Source organism: Anoplophora glabripennis, unplaced genomic scaffold (assembly GCF_000390285.2).
Source record: "Anoplophora glabripennis isolate ALB-LARVAE unplaced genomic scaffold, Agla_2.0 scaffold134, whole genome shotgun sequence".
Lineage (NCBI taxonomy): Eukaryota > Metazoa > Arthropoda > Insecta > Coleoptera > Cerambycidae > Anoplophora > Anoplophora glabripennis.
Genome location: NW_019416384.1, coordinates 772,027 through 784,305, shown reverse-complemented (window position 1 = coordinate 784,305; position 12,279 = coordinate 772,027). Strand labels below are relative to the sequence as shown.

At 30.3% G+C, this 12,279-nt stretch overlaps 1 protein-coding gene across 1 annotated transcript; it reads right to left on the bottom strand.

Annotated features, from left to right (window-relative positions):
- Nucleotides 1-10,980: 10,980 nt before the first annotated feature.
- Nucleotides 10,981-12,015, bottom strand: LOC108903789 (cilia- and flagella-associated protein 20). Its single transcript, XM_018706086.2, has 2 exons — nucleotides 11,658-12,015; nucleotides 10,981-11,543 (listed from the first exon to the last, which is right to left on the bottom strand). Exons 1-2 carry the CDS (start codon nucleotides 11,931-11,933, stop codon nucleotides 11,223-11,225), a joined length of 597 nt encoding a protein of 198 aa, XP_018561602.1. The 5' UTR covers nucleotides 11,934-12,015; the 3' UTR covers nucleotides 10,981-11,222.
- Between the last annotated feature and the right edge of the window lie 264 nt (nucleotides 12,016-12,279).

Below are 12,279 nucleotides of genomic sequence, written 5' to 3'. Positions count from 1 at the left end.
ATATTTATTGCTTGTATCTGCGATTATTCAATGTTGTTTCATGCTAATTATTAGGTTAAAAAACCTGCAGGACCTCCTTGTCAAAATTCATCGTGAATAAAAATAGCTAATGACGGCGATGTTTTTTTTCTCTAATAAGCGATATTATATCACACAGTATATTAGTTAAATTCGAAACCCAATGAAAATGTACATCATTAAAGGGCTAGAAGTGGCTAAGGTATCAGATAATTTACAATAAATACTTGGAAGTTCTTGTACCATTTCATGGTCATTTACTTTATTGCTTTACTTTACAAACTTAGGTTGCAGCTATATTTTTTGTATTAATTATCAAAACATCTGTATTTATTGGGAATTAAATATTAATAAGCTTTTTGTAGATGACTTAAGAATTCCTGACTAGTGAAATAAGTAAATACAAATTTAAATATTGTATATATAAGCATATACAGAATTATAATAATTTATGTGCAATAAAAGTTGTATCTAAAGACGGAAATTTATTTATACTAAATTTATATAACATTCATAAATTAAGTTAGTCAGTCCAGTTTAGATATTATATTACAGATTCCCATTGGGTAAAAGTTTGCCACAAAAATATATTAAACGGTGATCTTATTGTTCGTTTTTTAAATTATCCCAACATTAAAAATATATTAAAACGGATCAATATCAACAGAATGTCGTACACCACAAAAAGTAAACAGTGAAAGTAACAAAAATCATAATTTGTAAAACATGTTTAAGAACAGGATATAATTTTAATTATAATTTAACATATGCCACATATTTAAAACTACAATCTGATTCAGTACTACATCCCTACACAAAAATTATTACAGTAAGTTTTTTCCGAGGGGGTAAAAATGTGGGTTTGTATTATTCACCTATGAGAATTTTTTTACGATTTCTTGAGGACTTTTAGGATACACTGAGCACTTTAGTCACACGCCGTATTTTAACTTACAACTTACGTCAGACACTTTCTTAATTGAAAATTGTGTTATCTTGTATGTTATATGTTAGAAATAGGATATGACATAGTGACTCAGTTGTTCTTTCGTACATATTGACAGTTGCAATTTGCTATATATTCGTCACTTCAATACAATGTTGAAAGAGCACGCTTACTCTTAAAACGTATATTTTGTTTATGTGTACCCCAATTGTGTTAGTTTTAGAGTCTCTACAAGAACTAGGGGCAGCTTAGAATCCATTAGCTTTGTTATTTTATTTTTTTCATATCTAACACGTGTGTGGAAATTCATTCCACACCAAACAAACAACTTTAGATTTGTATTGACAATATATTTATAAGTGTTGACTCAGAGTAGTGACTAAATTATCAAATTTGTTTATTGTGTGAGATGTAAATTGATATTTGCCTGAGTGGGCAGCTGTGGGCTAAAAAATAACCCTTCTGTTAATGTTTGTTGTGAATCAATTCAGTGGTCATGAAAAATAACAATTCTGTTGTTCATGTTTCTGTTTCTACAGCTTCTGAAGCAGCATGAAAACATAATATAATTTTAAATATTCCGTAAAGTAGATTTTCTTTAGACACATAACAAATTCATATTATAAGATGTTTGTTGGCCTTGTATTAAGGTTGAGTGTCCCTTACATTCCATGCATATACCGAGTTCATGGGGGGAAAACACGTCCGAAAATAGCACATCCAAGTAGAATCATTAACGTCTTTTGCCAAGCAGTTTCCAGTACTTAGCCTTATTCCAACTACGTAAACCCGATCTAAAGCATCTTCTTGCGACAAAAATCCACCCTGAAACTTGTTTGCGAACCATTTAAAACGTTTGACTGCTTATGATAATAATTATTTTTTTGTCTGCAAGATCTCGATGGCATTGAATGTATCTCGTAATTACTGGCATTACTCGGATGAGTGATTCTGAAATTTGTGGTAAAACCCCAGAGACAAAATTATAATTTATATTAAGAATCATGCGAGGATACTGACGGTTTAACTATACACTCAATTTTTTTTCGTATGTTTGCTTCTATGAAATGTCTACAAAAACAAATGGAAATCAATAACACTTGACAATTATTTACATCCATTAAAAATACCGTTGCCCCGAGGAAGAGGCACTAATATCTGCAGGTGGATAAGTTAGAAGGTGGTTTGGGTGTACAACTTCTCTTGGTTTTAATGACTTCAAAAAATATGCCTATTGCACGATTCGAATTATCGCGTTTTGAATAGCATTTTTTATTATTATTCCTAATGTTGACATTTACGGAAGGTCACTGACACTTAATGACATTAAGTACATTTAAAAATATTTAAAAAATACTAAAACAGATATTTCTGAATAGTATAGGTACCTACGTGTAACAATTACAACTTCGATGGTACATATTATGTTAAAAGTGCAATTGTTGCTAAAACTTTGTAATCGACGAACATAAGGAGGATTCTGGTTATTCTTGATTTGGAAAAAAAAGCGTCACAGTAATTTACACGCATTTTAACATTCACTGATTCATATTATTAGTACGTAAAAACGATTAATGTGACATTTCACTTAACAAACTTTCATGTATCTTATATAAACGGTAAAACTATTTGTGTTCATAATTTTCGAACACTGTATACGTAAGTATAACATTAAAAAAGTAATTTTTATTTAATATTATTTAAATTCTGAAAAAAAAACAGGTAATAAAATTGCACCTCAGGAGAGTAGGTCTAAACAAAATGAAAATTACTCGGTATCTGATACGATCTATGGTAAACATGCGTAAACATGTTTCATGCAGGTATCATATAGGCAGAGATAAACAATCCTTAAAAATCCATCTTCAAATCAAAGAGTTTGTCGCTTGATCGGCAGTTGATATCACGATATCACCCTAAAAAAATCAAGTTTTAACACACAAGGAACCGGTATCTTAATGATTTAAAGTTATTTATGTGGTCTCTATGTAACACTTTTTACGAACTATACACTTTTCCGTTATAAATTATACATATAATTAAAAATAAATCTCTGTTATCTGGCGATCTACAGATGGAGAACGTCACTGTATAGTCGCAGGACGTAGGAAATAAATGGCAGACATAAATTAACAATTTTAAGAAATGTATGGCTAGTTTATTGTTACAAAACAATTATAATCGAGGTAAAATTATTATTTAGAAAAGATTGTGATATAGTTCTTATAATATCTATAAAAATATTTTTGAGTTGTAAGAAATCCTGAAAATAATATGACGTACCTAATACGTATTAATTACCTCAGTAATTTTCGGAAAGGACGTTATAAAATATGTATATTACAATCGTAAAACATTTTTTGAGGGATACTCCTGTTTTTAGTAGACAATTAAGACAAGATAATTTTTTGCTACATCAACCAGCAACAATTAATTTCAGTTAATGTATACAAGGAATGACCTTAGGATCGTAGCTGTCTTTTATATTGTACACTATTTGCGTTTGTCAAGTTTGTTGTTTAATTTCCAGGTATTTCACAAACGTATTAGACTTGCCGTGATGCCGTAGGTATGCGTCAGTTTGAATAAAAAAAATATAACTAAAGGCACGAAATTTAATACAGTAGGTAGGAAAAAAATATATAATAAAATTGTGTTTTAACGGCTTTCATACGCACCACATCAGCGATAATGTAATGTGGTGGAATTTCCAGACGTAGTCAATAGCCGTCGTAATTTTTGTTTAAATATAAAAACAGAGTCGCTGAACGTTGTGTATTTGAAGAATATTTTTGTTATTGCAAATAAACTCTTGGTAGGTGCAAAGAATAATGGGTTAAAGAGCTTCTGAAGTTGTAGATCTGTACTGTTTTTTACTAAAGGACTTTTCAACTTACCAATCACAATTAACTTAAAATGCTTAATTTGTCAGTAATAAAATAATACCTAATGATCATAAGGAAATTAAGTCTTTAATTTTCAGCTGTAAAATTATACAAACGAAGGTGGTATTTATGGGGAAACAATTTATTCAAACGCACAAATAGCAATTAAGTAATTTAGACACACATTTAATGAAACTTTTTCTAATAGATGGGCAAGCATATGATTAACTCTAAAACATTATTATGAATTAGGAATTTTTCAAGACGTCTTTCTTTAGATAGCTTTTCAACAGACACGTATCGTTTCAATTGTGTGCATAAAATTGAAACAACTAATACTATTTTTTTATCTTCTTTTATGTGAGTTTGAAACCGCGCGTTTTCAATATCACCACGTATACGCTTAAAAATGTATAGGTGCCTACGTATATTATTTACTTGAAGATGGTAGGTATAAATAGATTACAAGTCCATTTGCAATGTCACAATTATTAAATTTGTCATTAGAATCGTACATCCGGAACATAAACATTAGCTGCAAACTAACCTGAATGCTATGTAAAAATTATAGCCAGGTTTTTATCTTCCATTCCTTAAGTGAAAATTTATGTTTGTTGAAATAAATTAATTTAGTTTGTTAAATTGCATGGTTGACATCGAAGGACATGCGGCAAATTACACATACTAGTACATAGTCATAAAATTTAAATAAGTTTTCTAATATTAGGTATGTTTTATAACGAATAAAATACTTTATTTGTGAAGCAAATGTACAGGGTGTTGCAATATTCCACCGAAAAACGTAGAGACGATTCTTTTACTAAGAATAAGAAAAAAGAAGAAAGGGTGTAAAATTTTTGAGAAAATATGATATAACGTAAAAGTCATTGAATTTCACTGAATTTGCATATCGATTATATTAACTGAAGGTCAACAATTCTATCCCAATTATTGACCTTCAGCCGTTCAGGGAATTTGATTTTTTCCATATTCTTATTTAGAGACCCAGTACGATTTTGTATTCTGAATATAGCCTTATATTTTTCCTACAATTCAGGAATGTTGTTATTGCGTTATTTTTGTTGTTTCTTTAAAGGGAAACACGTCTATATAGGTGCGTACTTTTAAAGCGAATCGAAAATAAACAAGTTTTAGCAAAAATATTTTTTCTCAGGAGGACGGATGTTTATTTAAAAAAAAGGTTGTTCAAACATCTTTAGTGTTTTCCATGTAAGTACTACATAAATTTGCCTACCCCGAAAAAAATATTTTTCTTCTGGCGACTATTGTTATTGAATAACATCATATTTTATTAAATGTGCATTCTTATAAATATCATCCATCTCTGATGCCATTTAATTCCAATCTATAATTAGTAGGTCATAACGTTGTACTTTCTTGAGAAAATATTTCCAGTGAGTCTAATAACTTATTTGCACCGAAAAAGCTGCCGTGATCCTACACCTGTAAAAGCAAAACAGAAATAGGAACATAGACGAAAAATGTCCACAGAAAGAGATCAAGAAAACAATGGAGAATGTCTATTCGTTCCAATATGTTCTATTGACCTTCTATTTTAGAAGGATAAGCTTACTCACTCGATAGTGCAGCCTTTCTACCCTTTGAGGTTTAAGGTCAAGTTGGTGCTGTCTGCTAAATATCTGCTAGAAATTAGAAATAACCAGTTTTCAAAACAATTTACTGATATCATTTTTCGGACGTCACTTATTAATCGAAAATATGAAGATAGTCAGTAATTAAGGTTTGCGTGAAAGAGGCAAATAGGACTTTTACATTCCCAGACACTGGGGTTATAGCACTTGGTCACGTATACATAAAGGAGAGCAATTAATAATCTATTTTCCGTAGTTCGTCAAGGACCCGTAAAAACGGAACAGTTGATGTGTTACGTCAGTACCATTAACAGATATTCCCATTTAATCTTAGAATTATTTATAATTCAATTATTGGGTAGTTACACTAATTGAATTTTTTCACTGCCATAGTTTCATTTAACATTTACATTAAATGATAATTATAGTACCGAACTTTAACTGTGCTAAAGCTACTATTAACTCGATGCAATTTGTGTAAATGTATTTCCAACAACGCTTACTCTTTGACATACATTTATTTCGTGTCACACGTCACATGACCAACGTCTAACGTTTAAAAAAGAGCACTATGTGGAACATTTGTTTCTTGCACCCATATTTGTTACTAAATTATAATGCAAGAACAAAGAGGTGAAAGGTCGTATAGATCTAACTATAAACATACCATTTAGTTCAGGAAAATTATAGGAAATATTTACCGGGCATGGAAAGTGGCGCGTCAATTTAAAATATCAATATGTTAATTTTATTAGGTTTCAAAGTGACAATAAAACTAAATAAACACTCTTTGCACTTTTTACATAGCTTAATTAAATTGTGGTTACAAACAACTATTTTTAAGTCCCGTCAATTTAAGTTCAAAGATCCCTCAAGGAACTATTGCTTGACAAGTGACAAATTAAATACAATTAATTATTTTTAGATATTGTCCATGTAAAATAGAAACAACGCAGAAAACTCATTATAATAGTTGTAACTTGTGGGTTACCTTAATTCGATTCAATGTAATTACATATTTTCATAGCGATGAGTACCTTTAATAGCTGGACGTGAATATTAATTATCAACTAATTTATGGTCTTTAAACAATATTAATAACGAACCGACTGCGATATTGACACATACAGGCGATTTATATTATTAGAACCCTGCCCTAATTAGATAGAGGCACTTGTACGTTTGCTGTATCACTAAACTAGGTCATGTGACAAAATATCAAATAAATAAAGAAAAAAAATGTACAAGTATCTATACATTTTCATTAAAACAAATATTTTTTCAATGTAGAGAACATTTATTAATTGATTACGCAGTTCACACGTAACATAAATTATATTTTTTATTTATGGCACTAATATTTCAGTTGTATAACGTATTTTGATCAGATAGTTAATATTCTGTGATCCACTAATGGCCGAAACGCAAGTGAAAGCAAAGTATATCTAAACTAGAAAAATATTCTTCTATTTCGTAAAAATGTTCAAACCTTCAAAACCATCGTACAACACAAGCTGTCTGTTTATATAATCGACTAATGGAATATTGACGCGCAGTTACGTTCAAATAAATACACAATTAAATAACGATATCACTCAAATTAAATTAAGGCTCATTTAGTAAAAGGACTAATATAATCATTTATTAGTTATATAGACAATGTAATGTAGTAGTAGTTTGTCTATTGTCACTGTCAAACAGCGATAGTTACCTTCCTACGAATATTAGAATGCTGGAAGTACCAATGATTTCTCATTGCTGAAATAGCATGTTTCTATTCTCCACTAAGAATTGTTTAAAAAAAATACGCTTTGAAGGGTAAACAGTAACTTATAATCAGGAAGAAATTGTTGCTTTGGAAGTTTGCAAATCATTGGAGAATCACTGGGTAAATATTATCTATCGTTCCAAAGGTAACTTTAGAAAATAAATTAAAATTTTTATAGACTAGGATAAATAGAGTTGGTTAAATACTTTTTGAATAAATACCAATTAACGATTCAGTCAATAAACGACGGCTGACTATTCTTCTCAGAAATGGGTAATAAAAAAATTTGCAACTATGTTGTCCTCGTAACAAGTTTGAATTAGCACGTTTCCTGTAGAGATCCACTCGCTTCGGCAAATATTGGAACAAGAAATAGTCCAGACCGGGGCAAAAATTATTTTTTAATTGCAAACTACAAACGATAGATACTTCCGTCCATTTTTATTCTTAATAATGACAGGCCATTTTGATATAGTTCACTGATTTGTTTTGAATTTCTACTTGTTGTACAGAAAAATTCGCAAAATATTTAGACGTTTAGATGTTTTTATGTAATTCACATGCGTCAGTGTCGCGAAAATCAAAAACAACCTACTCAAGAAACTAATTAACGTAACGTCACCACCGGACAGGTTAAATAATGCTTATTTTATGCACGTTATCGAGGAGAATTAATCAAGAAAGGTACAAAGTCTCCTGAATCGTAGCCAAAGCTCGCGAAAATCAAAGTAGGCGGTACTCAACTATTCAGCCATGATAGTTTATGCCATGGTGTTTGTGATAAGCTTTCTTATTTATTTTTACATTGGCATTAACGGCTATAACTTTTCAGAGGGCATATTTCAAAATCACTGAAATTAATCGAGTGCTTTCCTCTTAGGTAAATTTGTTTATTTGTGTATTTTATATGTATTTTAAATGGTTGTTTTGGATTTGTTTAGCCTTCCACGATGTCGAACATATTTTAATAAACTAAACATGCAAATGCATATATTTCGTCTTGTTAATTATTTTAGACGTATATTTAGCGAAATATCTACTATACTTTCCATAAAATTATTTACAAAATCGCAAAACAGTATGTAAACACTAATTTTTCCTTGATTTTGTGATGCAAAAATTTATGCCGTCATATAGAATTGAACAACAATATTTAGAGGTTTAATAAATTACATAGCATTAAGATGTTAAAAAAACAGAAGTATCATATAATTCAAGAACAGTACGTCTGTATTAAACAAATTAAGCATAATTTATCGTCATTATGGCTCAGACTAGTTAGTTATTATTATTTAAATAACGGACTGTCTAACATTCATTTCCATACAAAATGGCGGATACCGCTTATCAACAAAATGTGAATTGGAAAAAAATCTGTGGGTAATTGAACATTAAATATAAATTGTAAAGGATACATATCAAAAAGAATTTTTCAAGCCTATTATTATTAGACAGTTGAAACTTTGATTCATTCTCAAAATAATTAAAAACCGCTAAGGTGTTTGGTTTGTTGTTCCAACAACTAATTCTGAAAAAATTACGTTTTCAATTAAAAACCTTTTAGCAGGGTTATAAAAACAACTGTACATACTTACGTATTTAGGTATGCTATTTTTATATGCCTTATATACTTTATTTGCAAGATGAAGTGTATGTTTTTTTGTTCGCAACAATATTTTTATTACAAAATTAACAGACATAAACGTCATGTTTACGAAAATCTGGTTAATGTTAGTTATAAATATTTTACAATTACTTAATAACAGTTTGTTACTCCTTCGTTTTTCCTTGAGGGGTATTGTTTGAAGTTGTTTAGTTGTTACGATAACATTTAAAACTGTTATTAGTTTTCTCTGTTAAACACTTCCTATATTGCTGAAGTCAGTGTCGAATCTAAATTGCAAAAATGGATAAATAAAGCTTATGGTCCAGTCAAAATAGACATTTCAAATAACGAAAATTCCGACAGAGCTAAATTTTGGTGGAGACCTTGAGTACACCATTAGAAATAAAGTGTCAAAAATCCCCATCGATCCCATGTGTGCTAAAAAAGCTGTGCTTATTCGGGGTCAAAGATCAAAATTTGAAGTTTTTTGGATTTTTTTCGAAAATGGTAAGTTTTATCAAAAAAGTATCCCTGACAAAAATTATAGACCTTAAAATTATCTACAAAATGGTTCTTATACTTTTTTTTCTAAGAATCACCATTCCTGAGATATCGCGATTCTAAAAGTTGAAGGAGTCGCGTTCTACATGATATACACATATATGCCACGTATATACATAGTCAGGCACTTAATGCAAGGAAAAATACCTATTTGTGTCTCTTTTTTGTATAAACTATACTATTCTGAGAATATGTATTTTTTTGTATAATATAAGTCCCAAAGTAAACTAATAAACAAATTATTACGTAGTAAGCAACAAAAGACGATCTGTAAAATTTTATTATTTTTTTTTAAATAAATTTTATTAAATTTGCTTCTACAATGACCTTACGCAGTAAAATTACATAATTAAAATGACTGTTTTAATGTAAAATTTGCAATTTAATATAAATTTTTTTATTCAGCGAGTAAATTCTAGGAAAAAAACGTGGTTAATAAGTAGTTGTCAAGTCTGTAATAAAAGGAAAAAGTAAAATAGGTACAAAAATAATCATAGCTATCCATCAGACTAGCATTTTAATTTTTTTAAAATTTTTAGACCAATTTAAAAATTTTATAGAGCTCAGAAAAATCTGAAAAAATTCCGATGCACTATAACGGCCCTGAATAATCCAAAACTGCATTCAGTTCCTCTTTAGTCCAACCAGTTTCCGAGATTTTTTATTTTTTCCTTCCACTTTCATTTCAAATTTTGTTGAGTATGCAACATCCAACACACTTTTGCGTTCTAGGCTAGGTTGCATAAAAATTCACAAAATCTAAATTTAACCAGGGTCGCCAGTTTTTTATTCATATTTTTTTTAACTTAATAAAAAAAATTATTTATGATATTAACATGTACATTACATTATATTATAAGAAAAAGTCGAGACAAAATTACCTTTAGATGAGCACTTTAATTCTTGGAAGATTTTCTCAAAAAACATTGAGAAAAATATGAAAAAATTCAGGTTAACTACATATACTAAAAAACAATGGTATTGTTATTATAATTTAGTTCTTTAATATTTTGTCCATCTTTTGAATAGTGGATACATTATATTATAATATAACACAACACAACACGGGCCAATAGGATAGAAGTTATGAAGTAATTAATTAAACCAAATTCGAATAGGTGGCGCTGCGACAATATTGGCGAGAACAACGAAGGGTGCGACATCTATTATATTAATTGAAAATCACTCTAATAGGGAAGCTTTCAGTTCTATTATATATTTTGTGCTTTCAGTTTTCTCACTTCATAGCATTCATAGTTTAGGTTTCTTTGGCAATATTCTTTAAGCATTTCAAAAAAAAAATGTAAATTACAGTAGTGTTTTTTTATGCCATGCAGTAAAACGTGCACTGGCTAAATATTTTTTTTTTTTACAAGAGAACATTACTTTTTTGGATCGTTGATGCTCTTTCGATTGATTTTGATGCTCTTAGAGCCATATTTTTGTGAAAGTGCCAAGATAAACATTTTTTTTTAGGTGTAAAAAATATTCGTTTGTCCTCAATTTTAAAAATACCCTGTAGTTTAGCATAGCATATTTATTTCACTTTTTTCCCAACAATATTCACAAAAAACCAATTCAGTCATTATTTATTGACCTATTTACCTAAAAATTTTAATTCAAATCTTATTACGAAGAAACTAAACATAAAAACGTCTGTTCGATATCCAAAATTTAGTTTATTAACCGAACATTTCCATACAAAGCTATAAATAAAAACAATATCTTCCTTATTATAAATACACGAAACATATCCTCGGTACGGCCAAAATTTAAAAGTGCTCCGTTCAGTCAAAATCACCGTTGTGACCGTCACAGGTCTTACTCATTGTGCTGTGGCGGCTGTTCTAGTCTTATTCTGAATAGGGAGGAACAGTTTGAACTCTGCGGGAAGCTCGTCCTCTGAATACAGCCTATCGGAGAAGTAAACTCTACGTATCCTACAATTAGCGTGCACTTGCACCCTAAGCGTTTCCACATAATTAGTACCATATGCCCGTCTCGTGAAGTCTGCAACGTTGAATTGGATTTGGTTCCAGCCCTCGTCTAGCCTCATCGGCATGGTACAAATGAAGGGTTTCACTCGAGTCGTCGACTGATAATTACTTGCTCGGAATCTTCTACGAACATTTTTATCGTCTAAAATCTAAAACAGGAGGAAATCACTTTTCTTAATCATAAACACGCACATGTAATAGGTAAAGATTAATTTATGGCTATAGTCTACGTTTTGTTTGATCAATAACATTGCATTACATACCTGTACTTCAAACGTAAAATACTTCTTTAAATTCTTAACGATCATCACAAGGTAAGGCAGCTTGATACCCAGAGTCTTCTTTGGATCGGCCGGACAAGTGATATAAGTCGTACTCACATTACATCCGATGAGTTCCAGGACCAGCGACTGGATATCTTCGTCTGTGATCCTTTTTATGTGACCATTTTTGTATTTCTTGTCCCAAATTTGTAATGGTTTACTTCCTATACTGTAGAGTATTGACAAAAATCCACTTTGGAATGTGTTTTTAAACATATTTACGAATAATTTACTTAATTATTTCGAATCATTCAGTGAACTAACTTTTAGGTTAGAAAAATTGGTAATTATTTTGATAGAACTGATGGTTTGTTGTGTTCTGTCAATAGTCAGAGAGAGAGAGAGAGAGAGAAAGAGGAATGAGCATAGAAAACGAAGATAGGAATGGTAATATTTGTCTTTTCCATGGGATAGAGAACCATCGTAAATTTTTCCTGGTTGTGTTGTACACGAAAAATATTACATTTGAAGAGGTAACGACTACTGATATTACTTACTAATTGAAAATTAGTATTGTGATATGCCATATGCCTTCCACAGAGTCATAATTCTCTGTACTAAA